The 17,250-nt window shown below is 49.7% G+C and overlaps 1 protein-coding gene and 1 long non-coding RNA gene across 4 annotated transcripts in view; one reads left to right on the top strand and one right to left on the bottom strand.

The window, feature by feature from the left end:
- LOC308470279 overlaps positions 1-17,250 on the bottom strand; it is a 350,106-nt gene that overhangs the window by 178,667 nt on the left and 154,189 nt on the right. The gene's annotated exons all lie outside the window — the stretch shown is intronic.
- The window catches only part of PLXNB1 (plexin B1), a 139,372-nt gene that overhangs the window by 83,172 nt on the left and 38,950 nt on the right, over positions 1-17,250 (top strand). For all 3 annotated transcript variants that reach the window (XM_080991547.1, XM_080991548.1, XM_080991546.1), the window contains 10 exons: positions 444-600; positions 2,187-2,295; positions 2,380-2,488; positions 4,511-5,374; positions 6,326-6,451; positions 7,887-8,009; positions 10,611-10,704; positions 11,485-11,651; positions 13,630-13,781; positions 16,219-16,324. In XM_080991547.1, coding sequence (XP_080847673.1) covers positions 444-600; positions 2,187-2,295; positions 2,380-2,488; positions 4,511-5,374; positions 6,326-6,451; positions 7,887-8,009; positions 10,611-10,704; positions 11,485-11,651; positions 13,630-13,781; positions 16,219-16,324 — 2,007 coding nt within the window. The remainder of the gene's footprint in view (positions 1-443; positions 601-2,186; positions 2,296-2,379; positions 2,489-4,510; positions 5,375-6,325; positions 6,452-7,886; positions 8,010-10,610; positions 10,705-11,484; positions 11,652-13,629; positions 13,782-16,218; positions 16,325-17,250) is intronic.

The following is a 17,250-nucleotide window of genomic DNA, read 5'->3' as shown; positions in this document are numbered from 1 at the left end:
GTGTACAAGAGCATGTTCATCTCATGCATTTATGAGGTTCCACAGGCAAGCGCAGAATCTGGCGTCTGGGAGAACAATGCATTCCTTTTGTTTTGTATTAAACAAAGTATGTCGTCCTCACAGTTCCAGAAAACACACCTCGGAAACAAAGCCTTTGGTGTTTGCGTGATACTTTTAAGTTTGCATATTTTGAGGAGGATTTTTTTTAAACAAAAATAATAATCTGCAGATAAAAAGAGTTAGTCGAAAGATATTGTGAGCTCTGGAGAACCGGTACTTAATGTGTACTACTCACCTGCTTTTTCATGCCCTTGTTCTTTCCATCACGCACCCCCCCCCCATTCTCCTCCAGTTTCAGTAGGTGAGATAATGCTAATTAGAGGAGAATCTTCCTTCAGACAGCAAGGTATTGATCTGTCCCTGTCCGTTCTCTTGTTTGGCAGGTATTCCTCACACTTTCGGATTTGCCAGCCCTGCGGGACGGAGAGTCCTACACGTGTTTCTTTGAAGAATATGAGAGCCCAGCAGTGCCAATGGGGTCAGGCATCATGTGTCTTTCCCCAGATCCCAGCCATGCGCCAGTTTTGAAAGCAGGGACAGGTGAGTGCCAGGATAGATTTGTTGTTGTTTAGTCGTTTAGTCGTGTCCGCCTCTTCGTGACTCCATGGACCAGAGCACGCCAGGCACTCCTGTCTTCCACTGCCTCCTGCAGTTTGATCAAACTCATGCTGGTAGCTTCAAGAACACTGTCCAGCCATCTCGTCCTCTGTCTCCCCCTTCTCCTTGTGCCCTCCATCTTTCCCAACATCAGGGTCTTTTCCAGGGAGTCTTCTCTTCTCATGAGGTGGCCAAGGTATTGGAGCCTCAGCTTCAGGATTTGTCCTTCCAGTGAGCACTCAGGGCTGATTTCCTTAAGAATGGATAGGTTTGATCTTCTTGCAGTCCATGGGACTTTCAAGAGTCTCCTCCAGCACCATAATTCAAAAGCATCCATTCTTCGGCGATCAGCCTTTTTTATGGTCCAGCTCTCACTTCCATACTTAACTACTGGGAAAACCATAGCTTTTACTAGACGGATCTTTGTCGGCAAGGTGATGTCTCTACAAAAGCCACAGTGTGTGCATGGTGTGAGTGTTTCATGAAGGGGAAGTGGGCCATTTCTCAGGGTCTGAAGCTGCCTGGAGTTGATTACTGAATTTATATTCCTCCCCAAGGAGTCCAGGGTGACACACAGATGTGCCGTTTAAAGCAAAGGCATAGCGGGCATTCTAAAACAGATTAGAACATTGACACAACAGATTAAAACATCTGATTAAACGCAGCATTTTTATAGGGGGAGTAATTTGTGAAGCGATCTGAACCTTGGTGCTCTTATCAGTTTGTTGCTTTTTCAAATGTCTTTTCCCATCTGGCCACTTGTTGCTTCGTTAGTCTTTTCCCATTTTCTTTTCCCTTCATCCACGCCGGGAGAGAGACTGCTTTTCTCTTCCCAGCCGTCTCTCCCTCTCCGTTGACCCCAGTCGCGGCTCCCTTGCCAAGATCCCATGTGATCCCTGCCAAAAAATCTCATGAGCCTTGACCTCCCCCCCCCTCCACTCCTCCTCCTCTTCCAATGCACTGTTTTGCGACTGGAGTGCCTGCCCTAGCCTGAGTCGTGAATAAACACCCCCTGCGTCAGATGATGCTGAGAGACATTTGTTCCTGTGATCTGATCAATCACGCGTCCTTATTTTAGTAAGAAGAAAACTTGCAAAATTTATTCTTCAAGTGGTGGATTTGCAGAATGTGTCTTCCTTGCTTAAAAAAAAAAATCTGTTATCAACTAGAATCTTTGACTATGTTCCATTAGAGTAGATGCAGTGGTACCTCAGGTTAAGTACTTAATTCGTTCCGGAGGTCTGTACTTAACCTGAAACTGTTCTTAACCTGAAGCACCACTTTAGCTAATGGGGCCTCCTGATGCTGCCGCGCCGCTGGAGCACGAGTTCTGTTCTCATCCTGAAGCAAAGTTCTTAACCTGAAGCACTTTTTCTGGGTTAGCAGAGTCTGTAACCTGAAGCGTATGTAACCTGAAGCGTATGTAACCCGAGGTACCACTGTACACATTTCTCTCTCTTTTCCCATTCTCTGAATAGGATGCTGCCGAACTGTGTTTTGACGGATGCCTTTTTTCTTTCCATTTCCAGACCACGTAACCATTCAGCTGACGGTGCGCTTCAACGACGTCTTCATTACCTCAACGCCTTTCTCCTTCTACGACTGCAGGGCGGTGGCTCTTCTGAGGAAATCAGCACCGTGAGTCCCGCCTGTTTCCCCATTATCCCAGCAGGCATCAGATTTGATGGGGCCTACTCAACCTTGTTCTTGTGTCGTTTTCAGGTGCCAGGGATGCGTGAGCAGCCACTGGGGATGCAATTGGTGCGTCCACCAGCACCTCTGTACACATAAAGATGCCTGTGAAAAAGGAACCGTTATCTACAACGAGAGGGTGTGTGTCTTTCGTAGCTCTCGTCTGCTGATTGGTCTACTGCTGGTTCCTGTCAGATATACGTCCCAGTAGCTAGAGGGCGGCCATTTTGAAGCCCTAGTATTCAGGGTACCAAGAGAGTGGGCTTCTAGAACTTTCCGTGCTCTAGAGAACGTGCTGGGCAACCTGTGGTGCTCTAGATGTTGCTCAACTACGACTTCCATTGTCCCTGGACATTGACCGTGGTGACTGGGGCTGATGGGAGTTGAAGTTCAGCGGCATCTGGAGGACCAGAGGTTCCTCACATGTGCTCTGGAGAGTATGTGGGTGGCTCCAACAGAAGGTGCTCATCTAGGATGAAGGTAGCTGCCCCAGGACCATGAAAATGAGTAACCCAAGTTCCCTTTGCTCAAGTGAACAATTTATTCCCTGTAGACAAGGGGCGGGAAACCTGCCCTGTATAGGGAAGCTTCTTCTTCTTCTTCTACTTTATTTTTTATTTTGACAAAGTAATAATAAAAATAAATAGAAATAAAAACGTCAACCCCCAACCCCTGAGACAATTCCATTGTAACTATCCAACCTCCCAAAATTGCGATGGTTTGACCCCTTTCCATTTTAACAGTACAAATTCTCCAAACAGCTTCCGTATCTCCTCAAAATCATTTCTCCTGCATATTCCCCGTCTTACCTTAATGGCACATGATAGTCTTTAATAACTATATCCCACACCTCTATATACCATTCTTTCATTTTATATTCACCTTGCCCCTTCCACTTCCTAGATATAGTAACTCGTGTAGCTGTCAATAAATTAGTGAGCAAGTCCTTCATAGCCTGAGAATACAGTGGTACCTTAGGTTAAGTACTTAATTCTTTCCGGAGGTCCGTTCTTAACCTGAAACTGTTCTTAACCTGAAGCACCACTTTAGCTAATGGGGCCTCCTGCTGCTGCCGCGCTGCCGGAGCACGATTTCTGTTCTTATCCTGAAGCAAAGTTCTTAACCTGAAGCACTATTTCTGGGTTAGCGGAGTCTGTAACCTGAAGCGTATGTAACCCGAGGTACCACTGTATAGGAAAGCTTCATAATGTTTTATGGTGTTTTTTATATTTTGCTGGAAGCCGCCCGAGTGGCTGGGGCAACCCAGTCAGATGGGTGGCTAATAATAATAATAATCCCTAACCATTAGGCATGATGGCTGGAGTTCAGCAACACTTGAGGAGCCACAAGTTCCTTGTGCCAACTACATATCCTTTGCCTTAGCTCCTGTTTTGAATTCCTTTGAAAGCAGGGCAATCTGCCAGAGATTGGGCTTTGGGAGGAAAACGTGAGTGTCTGCAGCAGGGGAAGCAGTGCTTTGTGAAAATTCAGCCAGCTGAATTAGCTGTTGTTAGCAGACCTGCTCTGAATTTAATCAGATGTGTTCTGACCCACGGAAGCTTACGCCACAATATACCGTATTTGTTAAATCTGCAGTGTGCCTCATAGAACGGTAGACTTGGGAGGGACCACGAGGGTCATCTAGTTGAAGCCCCCTGCAGCGCAGGAATCTTTTGCCCAACATGGGACTTGAACCCACAACCCTGGGGTTAAGAGTCTCATGCTCTACTGACTGAGCTACAGGAGGCTGTCCCTCTGGAAGCTCTTGCGCAATGGAGAAACCAGAGGAGCTTTGCAGCATAGGGATAACAAATAGGCAGATATGCAGTGGGGGAAGGACTGGGCTGTAGTGCGGTGGTGGAGCATGTGCTTTCGTGTACAGAAGGCCCTAGGTTCAATTTTCAGCAATTATAGAGACACTCTGGGGAGCCTCTGCCAGCCAGTGTAGGTAGAACAATTGTCTGACTCAGCACAAGAGGCCTTCACTCAGACCAGGAAACTTGTGAGGCCTGTTGAGGAAAAGTTGGAAGGGATGCCTGTTTGGCGAGGAGCCACTTCGTTCTCTTCCCACCCACGAGAGTCCAAAAACGGTTTCCTCCTATTGTTGTCTTCCTCTGGCCCTGACTGGCTGTCTCTTCTCTCCCCCTTTCCACCCCTCCAGGCTCTAATACCAGCCTTCACCCCATGGCCTTCTGCGGCCACCCCAGACGCAGCAGTGTCCTCCTCGTCTTCTCCGACCACGGCCACCGAACCCGCCGTGGTCCCAGCCACACCTGCAGCCACCTCCACTCCCAGTCCCACCACCATACCTTCCATCCCCCTCACCACCCCGCCGACAACTCCTGCCACGACCCCTCTGCCGCCGGAAACCCCCAGCCCCACGCATGCGCCAGCCCCGACCACGGACGGCCTCACTTCGCTGGGGACGGACGCTCCGACGCTGCCTCCGACCGACGTGCCTGCCACAGCCACCCCTACCTCCCAGGCCGTCTCCAGCGCCCAGCCGGAGACCGAAGCCCCCATGACACACTCTACCTCGGAGCCGGTCCTTGGCCCCAAAGACTGGTCCACGTCCCCTCCTGCCACTGTGGCTGACGGCACCCTGTGGCCTCATGTGGAGGCCCAGACGCCTTCCCCCGATGCCGAAAACTCGACATCGGTTCCATCGGCTGCCCCTGAGGCCCTCACCTCTCCCGTCCCAACTTCCCTCGCCCCCAACCAGACAGGAAGCGCCCCCAACTCTTCGGCTGACTTGCGTCCGGAAGATCTGGAGACGGAGCTCGCGACTTCTGAGGCGCCGCCTGCTACGGGCTTTCCCGACTGGCCTCCGGGGGACAGCTCTGAACTCGAGGACAGTGCTGAATGGGTGGATTCTCTGCCGCCCGAGAACGACACGTCCTCCTTCTCTGCCTCCATCCTCCTCTCGGGCGACGGGGACTCCTCAGAGAGCGACGTCTCTGATATCCCCAGAATCCTCAACCCGGGCCTGGACTACCAGTACGACGCGCCTGGGTTTCTCGACTTGGTGAGTCTCGAGAACCTCAGGCATGAGGACTAGGAACTTGAGAACGGGAACTTTGCGAGGCAGGGAGCAACCTTTTGTTGATGTTGAAGGGTGTGTTCCCCTGGGGGGTGTCATCTGCCATGGGCCCCATGCACAATGATGGGCAGGCATGGTTGGAGGCAAAACCAAAGGAGCATGAAATTAGGCCAAGGGCTGCACATTGTCTTAGGGCCACAGGTTGCCCAATCCTGACTTAAAAGTATGCTGTGTTCAAACTATTTTTATTGCGGCCTTCGCCAGCCTCTGGCCCTCCCTGTTGGCTGATGGGAGCACTTGGAGGACCCCATGTTGGTGAAGGATTATTTAAGGCCCGACAGACCCAACTGCAGTACACATCTGTAGTCTGCCATGGAAACATATCGTATTTTTCGCTCCATAAGACACACCTGACCATAAGACGCACCTAGTTTTTAGAGAGGGAATGCAAGAAAAACGGTATTCTTTAAAGGGAGCGCTGAGCAGCGCCTGTATTCATCCCAGGCTCTGCTCAGAACTCCCTTTCACGAGCCGCGTGGAGCGTGTGTGCGGCGCTTGCAGGCTTTTCCCCGAGGAGGGCAGCCCGTCACTGCATTCGCTCCATAAGACGCACACACATTTCCCCTTACTTTTTAGGAGGGAAAAAGTGCGTCTTATAGAACGAAAAATACGGTGTTATAATGGTTCCCTAATCCACAGCCTTTCCAGCATGGTTGAAAGAGTCAGCCTCCCGTTTCGTAGAGTCATGGAACTGTAAAGTTGGAAGGGACCCAAAGGGTCATCTCATTGAAGCCCCTTCAATTTTCCAACGGCACCGTAACATTTCTGACCCGCTGTCTTTCTTTTTCGGGCCGGAGGTTTTTTGGAGCAGCAGCAACAAAGCTGTGCGGGCAAATCTCTTCCTTACTTCTTTCCGCCTCGCTTGTGTGCTTTCAGAACGAGGAGCTGAGCCAGGGACCGGAAGCCTGTCCCTGTGTGCGGGGCATTCAGGGGTCCTCGCTGATGCCCGTCAACGTGCAGAGAAAGATCACACTGATAGGGAGCAACTTCCACCTCTACCAGGTAAGCCTAGAGACTGTGCTCAGGCGCTCGGGGGGTTGGGGAGGCGGTGCAAAACCCTGCTTATGAAGATGCTTAGCGAAAGCTTTCAAAGGGAAGGATTGCTGTTTCGTTGCTTTTCTTATAACTATTGGGCTTTATTCTTGTGTTTTTAATCTTGCAAAGTGCCCTGAGATCTTTTGATGAAGGGTGGTATATAAATCCAGTAAACATTATTATTATTATTATTATACCACCCTCTACCCACAGGTATAATAATAATAGGTAAAGGTAAAGGGACCCCTGACCATTAGGTCCAGTCGTGGCCGACTCTGGGTTGCGGCACTCATCTCACTTTATTGGCCGAGGGAGCCGGTGTACAGCTTCCGGGTCATGTGGCCAGCAGGACTAAGCCGCTTCTGGCGAACCAGAGCAGTGCACGGAAACGCCGTTTACCTTCCCGCCGGAGCGGTACCTATTTATCTACTTGCACTTTGACGTGCTTTCGAACTGCTAGGTGGGCAGGAGCAGGGACCGAGCAACGGGAGCTCACCCCGTCGCGGGGATTCAAACCGCCGACCTTCTGATTGGCAAGTCCTAGGCTCAGTGGTTTAACCCACAGCGCCACACATGTCCCATAATAATAATACTATATTATTAATATTAATAATAGGAAACACCATATCAGAACTGGCCAAGAGAAAGGCGACATCCGGGATAAGAATAGGAAGCTGTTTTTCACCAAGTCGGACTGTTGGCCCAACTCCCTCAATATTGCCAACACTGACTGGCAGCAGCTCTCTAGGGTTTCTGGCAGCGGACACACAGCCAGGCTTACCTGGAGATGCCAGGAATTGAACTTGGGACCTTCTGTGTGCAAAATATTATTTATTTATTTAATTTATATATCACTCTATACCCGGGGGTATGTCCTCTGCCACTGATCTGTCCTTAAGAGCTGATCCAATGCTGGCACTGATTTTTAACCCTTGGGTCCAAGGTAGAGACACAATGGCGGCAAATCTCTCTTGTTAAATGCAGCTGTGAGCTGCTGCATGGAGGGATATTTGATATGTTCCGTCATCTAGAGAGACATGGCCCTGCCTGCTTTTGGCTTTGGCCCCACCCACTCCTGGCATGCAGACCCCTCCCCCAACCAATTATCCTCAGCAGTAATAAAGGGAGCCCACCTGTGCCCTGAACACCTGTGTGGATGAGCCGGAACAACCCATCTCATTGAAAGATGCTAGAAGTGGGCTGAGGAGTTCGCGATCTGCGAATGCCTCTCTCCCAGAAGCTGCTTGCCTCTGCCACAGGACCGAGCGTAGAGACACTGACATGGGGAATTAGCCATAGATGATGAAAGTGAACAGGGGGCATCCACAATGTTGTATGGAACTTAGCACCGCAGCGAGGGTTCGTAGGATTCAGCCCCTGTGCTTCTTCCATCTTTTAAAAGGATAATCTATGGGAATATGAATGTGTGTTGGTCCTGGAAGGGAAGACCTTGAGTGTGGAGGCGTATATCGTACAGGACGAAACCAATCCATCCCTTTGCTACATCACATGCCAGCTGCACCAGGTAAGGCCTTCACGGAAGAGGAGCCTGTGCTCGAGTTTCCGCGAGTGCTGACCTCAGAATCTTCAAAAAGGGGAGTAGTTACCGTATTTTTCGCTCCATTAGACGCAGTTTTTCCCCTCCAAAAATTGAGGGGAAATGTGTGTGCGTCCTATAGAGCGAATGCAGGCTTGTTCCATAGCCGCGCGCAACCCCTCCAGCAGGGAGAGGCTGCACGGGGCTATGGCTTCTTTAGCTCCACGCAGCCTCTCCCGGCAGGGAGGGATTGCGCGGGGCTAAAGAGGAAGCCAAAGCAGCCAGCGCGATCCATCCCGCTCGCTGCCTTGGCTTGTGCCATAGGCGCGCACAACCCCTCCGGCAGGGAGAGGTTGGTGCGCAGCCTGTACGCTGCTCTTTGGGGCGGGGGGGGGAGATTTTTTTTATTGATTTCCCCGTCTAAAAACTAGGTGCGCCCTATGGTCCGGTGCGCCCTATGGTGCGAAAAATACGGTATCACCTCACTTACACATAAAAAAACCAAGAATAAACCCCAAATACCTGCACCTCCCCTCCTCAGAAGGAGGATGGGGAATCCCCAACATAGAACTATACTACATCGCCACATAATCCCATACATTCTAGAAAATGAGACGAAGCAATGTATACACACACACACACACATATATACACACACATATACATATATATTTGTCCAGTAGCACCTTAGAGACCAACTTAAGTTTGTTCTTGTTCTTGGTATGCATGCACACTTCTTCAGATACCATGCACACGAAAGCTCATACCAAGAACAAACTTAGTAGGTCTCTAAGGTGCTACTGGACATTTTATATATATTATGTTTTTCTACTGTGTCAGACCAACACGGCTACCTACCTGAACCTGTGCACCTAGAGAGAGACATAATCGAAAATACCCCCACCACAGCATAGCCACTCCTCCAAAACAAACTAAGGAAAATCCCCACAACACTTAACAGGTTCACACAGACCTATGGAAAGATGAAGAAGTAGGCAGACTGTCCCCATCCCCATCCCCACTAATCCCCTTGGCTCACCACCCATTATTCCACCACGCAGCACAAAACTTCCACATAAAAACCTGGCAAGCCAAAGGCCTATATCGCCTAGCAGACTTCTACAAATATAACAAGCCCACATCGACACAAGAAATACAAGACAAACTACGGGACACCCAAATACCCCGGCTAACACACCACCCATTACATGCCTTCTTAAGGATGCTTCACGTGACCATAGGTTTGTTTGTTTGTTGTTTTGTTAATCTCCTCCTAACAGCGAAGGGACACGACAAGGGGATGGTATCCATAATATACAAAATACTGCTCCAAAATATTTCTTGATGTAATAAAAAAACAATGGGAGGACAACATAGGCTATGAAATTAACCCCACCCAATGTACTAGAATGTGGTCTAAACCTTTTAAATCCATATCAGCAAAAAGAAAAGAACTCACCCTGAAACTCGCTTATAAATAGGACCTAACACCACGGAAACTGGCGCTGATTCGCCCAGGAGCCTCACCAAAATGCTGGGGAGGCTGCACTTCCACAGGCACATACTTCCAGTGTGGTGTAGTGGTTAAGAGCGGTAGACTCGTAATCTGGTGAACTGGGTTCGATTCCCCGCTCCTCCACATGCAGCTGCTGGGTGACCTTGGGCTAGTCACACTTCTCTGAAGTCTCTCAGCCTCACTCACCTCACAGAGTGTTTGTTGTGGGGGAGGAAGGGAAAGGAGAATGTGAGCCGCTTTGAGAATCCTTCGGGTAGTGATAAAGTGGGATATCAAATCCAAACTCCTCTTCTTCTTCTCCACATGTGGTGGGAATGCCCCAAAACCCAACTTCTGGACATCAGTCGTACAAGAAATATGCAAAATAACTAAACCAGTATTAGAAATCACTGGCCCTACTGAACCTCTTCCAAGATAACAATGCCCACTCACATAATAAAGAGTTCATAACCTACCTACTCTCAGCAGCCAGAAGCATCATTGCAGGCAGGGCCCAAGAGTCATGAGACAAAGAGAACATGGAGGGATCCTGAGACCAAGCAAAACCAGGCACTGATTCTTCATAAAAGACCACGAATGTTTAGGGACTGGGTGGAATGACCGATGGAGGAAGGATTTCTGGAGAGAGGAGGAGCCAGTTCTCAGTGCGTCCCAGCCCGGCCGATGGAGGTGCCCATCCTCTCTCCCTTTGATGCAGCTGGTTGGGATATTAAAAAGAAATCAGAAGATTAGGCTAAAGTCACATTTTTAGAAGCCCCAATTGAAATAGCAGTGGTAAAGCCAGCAGGAAAGCAGTTTTTAAAAAGCCCACCCAGAAAGTCATCCTCTGAAGGCCTGTTGAAATGATGATTTTATTAAACCCACCCAAAAGCAGGAAGAGGGACCACCAGACCTCTATAAGGAGGAGGCTCTCCATTTCCTGCTAATGCCGCAGCGTCTGAAGGTCCAAGAAAAATAATATTCTCTTATTAAAACCTTCTGAAGGCAAACTTATGATTGCACAGCTGAACTATTCCCCCTTCTCTAATTTTGCTAAGATGAATGCAATCCTGTACCTTTGGTCTCTCTTTCAGTACAGCTACTCAGCCCCCCAGCTGGAGTTCAGTGCTGTGATTTTCGTGCAGCGGAAGAGGCGCCTCCGTGTGGACAGCATCGATGATCTCCACGGTACAGGAAAAGGGGCACGGGGAGAATCGTGGGGGTTCTGGAGCTGGTAAAGGGGGGCAGGGAATCACTGCAGCTTTAGGTCAGTCTTCCCCAACCTGGTGCCCGCCAGATGTTTTGAGCTGCAGCTGCAATCATCTCCACCTAGCACAGCAGCCGTGGCCGTGGCCGATGGGAGTTGCAGTCTAGTTGCAGATCCAGTTGCGTAGTGCTCTGCTGTTAGGCAAACTGGGGCGGCTTTCTCAGGCGGCTGAAAGCACCCCCTAGTGGCAGCCCCGTGTAGAAGCAGCGCCGGTATCTCGTGTGATCCTGCCCGAAATTGGCACCCATGCCAGTGCTGCTTCTCCACCAGGGCGAAGGCTGCAAGGAGCGTGGAGAAGCTGTGCCGGCAGTCATAGGTACGGCAGTGGGAGTGGCAGCCAGGACAAGGTGAAACGGGACATGTTTCCCCTGCCTTACAATGCAGGAATCGCAGCTAAAGCATCCCTGGCAGATGGCCACCCATCCTCTGCTTAAAAATCTCCAAGGAAGGAGAGCCCACCATCTCCCGAGGGAGTCCGTTCCACTGTCAGAAGAGTCTTCCTGGTGTTTAGCCAGAATCACTTGTAATTTGAATCCATTGAGTCCTACCTTCTGGGGCGAGCAAAGAGGGAGGGAAGGAATGTGATACCCCTATACCTGGGCCTCTTATGCCCCTTTGTCTGCGTTGCCTAATTTCCGCTTCCAGAGGACTGTGCTAGCAGGGACTCACCCGTGCCTTCCTCTCTCTCTCGTTCTCCTCAGTGACCCTGTACAATTGTTCTGTGGGGCACTTGGACTGCAGCCGCTGCCAGACAGCTGATGCCAAGTACGGCTGCGTGTGGTGCAGTGGGGAGCAGCCCAGCTGCCTGTTCCGCGACTCCTGCAAAGAAGATGTGGCGGACACATGCCCGGCTCCCCTGATTCACGCCGTGAGTAACAGCGCGGTGGGGCGGGAGCCAGGCGTTCGGCGGAGAAACCTGGGAAGCATCCAGGATGCTCCCAAATAGCCCCACTAGGGTAGCCAAGGTTGCGATTGAAGTGGGAGCGGCTACTTTCGATGTGGCAAATTTAATGTGAGGAAGAATGGCATGAATCCTTGCCCATTTTGTGCAGCCTGGCATTTAGGAGCGTAGGCGGCTGCCTCGTTTCAGCCAAACTCTGTCCCTCCTAGGTGTTGTGGACTGGCTGGATGCAGAGGAGGGGTGGGAGCCAAGAGCTGGGTAAACCCCAAGAGAGGAAGGCTCAGAGCCAGGGGATTGGTGGTGCGACGATGATGAGTGGCCAGAGGGAGAAGAGGGAGCAGACTTGGGAGGAGGAGGTGTCAGAAGCTGAAGGGGCGACAGGGTTTAGTGAGCAGGAAGAGGCTGTGGTAGAGAGCACTTCAGGATCAGAGGCAGAAGCGGAGGCTGGATAAGGAGGACCAAGAGGCAGAGATGAGTCAGGCTGGTGAAGAAGCCAGGGTGTCCCCGCCTCCTGCTGTGACCAGCTCCCCTCCACCCAGTCTCCCAGAACCCACAGAGGTATGAAGAGGGTGGAGTAGAGACATATAAGGCACCAGAGTCTCAGATTGCTTGGGAAGGACCTGGGGGAGGAGGCGACTTAAGAGAGCTGTGGGAAGCCAAGGACTTTCCATCCTCACAACTGCCTCATCGGGGCATGACATAGTGGGAAGAGCTGCTGGGCTCACTAGGCCTAAGGTGTTTTGTTTCTGTGAATAAACCTCATTGACACCTTGCAAGTTATTGCTGACCTGCTTTATAGTGTTTTGGGAATAGTGACTTTTGTGATTCCAACCAAGCAGGGATCATGTAGTGAATGAGACGACGTCGCAACGTGACGGTGATGCTTCCTTTCAGAGGGGTGATCCCAGCCAATCAGGGATCACATGCCGAATGGAATTTCATCACAATAGCCAGTCAAATTTGGCTACCTGATTATGTTGCAAGGGGCAAAGGATGCCAAGTTACAATGGGGGCAGTGTTGGCTGAATTAGCAAGCACTTTCAAGTCTTGCCTTATTGGTCACCAAAAGAATTGCTGCTTTAGGAAGCTGCGGAAAAAATTCACAAAAGTTCACCCTCTTTTCAGCTCAGCCCAATGCACTGTTTTATGAAGGGCGGTGCTAACTCTTGAGTTCAGGAAGCTGAGTCCAGTGTACAAAGCACATGTGCAAAATATAATTTATGAAGAGCAGCCACATAAGTATTTTTATTTCATTTTTTGCCTGCAGAATGAATGTGGGGCAGGATAAGAGACCTGCTCATGTGGATTTATCACGAGAAGCATCTCTGAGACCCCGTAATCAGGGAATGGTTTCCCCAGCTCCCTTGTGTGTTTGCAAGGGATTATAGCAGAAGTAACCTTGAAGAGAGGAATCAATACCATTTAAATTTTAAAAGAAGGGCAATCTTTGCAGAGGAAGTAGGTCTTGGAAGATGAACTTCGGCAGAGGCTTAATGAATAGAGGGCAGAGTGGAGGTGAAGGCTCCGGAGAGCAGCGCAGAGACAAAACACTGAGAGCGTGGGAGAGGAAGATGAAAGGCAGAGACGCCTGTGCTGGAGATAAGCTCATGCCGATAGCAAGAGATGAGAAGAGCAATCTAGGGCAGAGAAGTGGAGAATTTTAAGCATTAACGTTTGAGTCCTGAAAAGCTGGCGATAGAAATGTTAACACGTGAGCCTTCCCGTAGGCTGGTATCATTTCCCAAGGTCTTTTTATGCGGCGCACCACCAAAAGAGGTTTAATTAGTGGGAACACGAGGCAGGGCCTTTTGCTTTGGAAGCTCCCTAGTTTTAAGATTCCCTTCCCTATGGAGGTTAATTTTTTTTTTTAACCTGGCACCAAAAACATCTGCATCCTCCCTGGCTTTTAATTTGACATGGGTGGTTTTCACTCTGTCCTTCTCAGGTTTATCCCTTAACTGGGCTGGTTGAAGGGGGTACCAGAATCACCATCACCGGCTCAAACCTTGGTCAGAAGCACCAAGACATTGCTGGGAGAGTCACCGTGGCCGGAATCCCCTGTGAGGTCGATGCTCTGGTATATGAGATCTCCAGCAGGTAAGTGGCTTTCCCAGGGGTTCACAGGAGGGAGCTGATACTTGTCTCTCCATCATTACCTAGGCAGCAACAGGTGGAAATTTCCATTCTCCCCCCTCTTTAAAAAAAGATAGCAGTGCTTTGGGAAAGAAAATGCTCTCTCTTCAAGCCAGATCCTTCTAATTCCACTGCATTAGCATCGAATGGTAGCTTTGGCACAAGCAGCTTCTTCCAAGGATCAGTCCCAGAGAGGAAAGGCAGGCTAAAAGACTGCAGGACAGGTGTTGGGTGGGAAGGAAACAGGAACTGACAGGTTCAAGGAAGTGTAAGATATATACCGTCAAGAAACCCCAATCCCCACCTTAGGGCAAGCTTTCGGGCAGCCTTCTAATGCCTTGTGGCCAATAAGGGGGCAGAACTACCAAATTACTCTCAGCACTCTTGGTTGGGTTGTTGTAAATTGTTTCGGGTTGCCTTGGGCGAGATAAAACGAGTAACAAATTCAATTATTATTATTATTAATAAGAGTAATAGTAGTGCTGCCTTGCGCCATGTTAATTGGGCAAGGTTGACACCCGATTATCCTGCGATTCACTCCCCGTTAATTTGCCTGCCTCCTAGTCTCCTGTTCCTGAAGTTGCATTTCGGAGAAAGAAATCTGCAAAAAAATCTTAGCGGAGAAGCCTTCATAGTTGACACTGTTAGCTACTAAAGGGACAAAGAGGGAGGGAGGTTTAGCAGTGGTGCCCAAACTTTTCTCAAACAGGGCCAGATTTGATGAAGTGGACATCCGTGAGGGCCGACAAAAGTTGTTCAGCTTTTTTAAGGATTTCCCCCCAAAGTTGTTCACCTTTTTTTAGTATTGAAGATGTTCAGCTTTTTTTAGGGTTTAAGTTGTTGAGCATTTTATGATTTTACCCTAATAAATAAACTGCCGGGGGGGCGAATTAGGCCCCCCAAACAGACTTTGGACATGCCTGGTTTATAGGGTTAACAAAACAACAACAATCAAACCTATGGTCACGTAAAGCATCCTCAATAAACACACGAGACGTAATCGGCTGTGTTCTTAGATAAATAAGGTATACTATTCATTGTATCAAATTTCAACAGAAATGACTCATAAAGTTCAACAAACGAACAAAGCAGAAGACCCAGTGGATCAGATCATTCTCTAGTCAGTTCATGCATAAGGTCCATCCGTGTAATGGTGTCTATTCCACCTGTCTGTTCATAAAGTCCAAACAATCCACATGAAAGGTTGTTACAGTTCCACAAAACCATTTCACAGAGTCTAACGGGACTGTAACAACCTTTCATGTCCTTCACAACCTTTAGCCCCATTAGATAAAGTGGTGCTTCAGGTTAAGAACAGTTTCAGGTTAAGAACGGACCTCCAGAATGAATTAAGTACTTAACCTGAGGTACCACTGTACTTCTGTTGGAATTTGATACACTGGTTTATAGGGTTGGCAGGTGCGTCTTATCGAACATTAACAGTGTGGCATGGTTCTGGTCCGTTCTGATCTTGACGCAGTGGAGACACCAGCTCTGATCACACCCATCTGCCATGCAGAGTGCAGGGATTCTGTTCTGTGTTGACTCTGAGCCGTCTCCTAAGCTGGTGTCTGTCTGAGGGGCCCAAGAGGAAAGGGATAAAGGAACTTGCCTGAAGTGCTTCCTTTAGACCGAAAAGGAGGTTGATGAAAAGCTGTACATAGAATGACGGAACTGGTAGGTGCCCAGAGACAAGTCGCTGTGCATCACCCCCCCCCCACCAAAAAACCCCACATAACCAAACAGCAACCTTGTGTGATCCATACCACCGTCTGTTAGGTAAAGGTAAAGGGACCCCTGACCGTTAGGTCCAGTCGTGACTGACTCTGGGGTTGCGGCGCTCATCTCGTTTTATTGGCCGAGGGAGCTGGCGTACAGCTTCCAGGTCATGTGGCCAGCATGACAAAGCCGCTTCTCGCGAACCAGAGCAGCTCACGGAAACGCCGTTTACCTTCCCGCCGGAGCGGTACCTATTTATCTGCTTGCACTTTGACGTGCTTTCGAACTGCTAGGTGGGCAGGAGCTGGGACCGAGCAACGGGAGCTCACCCCGTCGCGGGGATTTGAACCGCCGACCTTCTGATCGGCAAGTCCTAGGCTCTGTGGTTTAACCCACAGCGCCACCCGCGTCCCTTACCACCGTCTGTTGGCGCTGCAGAAAAGTGCTTTGCACAGCTCACTCTCTCCCACGTGGCTCACGCGAGCGGGCCAAGCCACATAGGGCAGAGGAAGCGGGGGAAATCGTTTGGCGCCGCGACTGTTCAGGCGAGTGACGTCTCCTCCTTGGCCAGGCCGAGAGCTAAAAGTGCCCCCCCTCTCATTAACTCAGGTTTAGAGCAGCCCATGTGGTGCACCTTGGTGGGGGATTCTTCTCCATCCTCTCTTCTGCCCTTGTCCTGCAGTATCGTGTGCACCACGGGCGGAAGCGGCGTGGAGAGGTCTGGGCACGTGGTCGTGGAGGTTCCCGGAGGAGGACAGGGAGTCTCTGGACATGTGTTTACTTACCAGGTAAGGAGTCCCCCTCTCTGGACAGAAACTCCCAGGCTAAAGCTGGCTGGTTGCAAGAACTCACGTGGCCTGCCAGATAAAAAGAGGAAGTCCCTCCTCCCCATAATAGGGAAGGAATATATACCGTATTTTTCCACCTATAAGATGCTCCCATGTATAAGACATTTTGGGGGGGGGGCTCCGATTTAAGAAAATGGGGGGAGATGTATCCGTGTATAAGACGCCACCCAAATTTTTGACATTATTTTCTTAGGGGGAAAACCTAGTCTTATACCCAGGAAAATCCAGTATGTTGTGATGCCGACATGCTGCACGTTTCCCCCGTACCGCTTGCAGGAACTGGGAAACTCAATGCAGTGAGACATTGTGGTCCTATTCATGCATGCTCCACACATACAGTAAACATGATTAGGGAGAGGGACCGTGCCCTGCTAGCCCTGGCATCAGCAACACATTGCGTGGGGCATGTAATAATAATGATAATAATAATAATAATAATTTATTTATTATTATTTATACCCCGCCCATCTGGCTGGGTTTCCCCAGCCACTCTGGGCGGCTCCCAACAGAATATTAAAAACACAATAAAACATCAAACATTAAAAGTTTCCCTAAACAGGGCCACCTTCAGATGTCTTCTAAAAGTCAGATAGTTGTTTATTTCCTTGACATCTGGAAGGGCATTCCACAGGGCAGGTGCCACTACTGAGAAGGCCCTCTGCCTGGTTCCCTGTAACCTCGCTTCTCGCAGTGAGGGAACCTCCAGAAGGCCCTCAGCGCTGGACCTCAGTGTCCAGGCTGAACGATGGGGGTGGAGACGCTCCTTCAGGTATACTGGGCCGAGGCTGTCTTGGGCTCTAAAGGTCAGCACCAACACTTTGAATGTAAATAGGAGCGCTTTTGTGCACAGAACACCCTAGTTGCGC

This window comes from Podarcis pityusensis (assembly GCF_964106645.2).
Source record: "Podarcis pityusensis genome assembly, chromosome: 2".
NCBI lineage: Eukaryota > Metazoa > Chordata > Lepidosauria > Squamata > Lacertidae > Podarcis > Podarcis pityusensis.
Note: the sequence above shows the minus strand (reverse complement) of the source record. Positions and strands in the feature narration are given on the sequence as shown.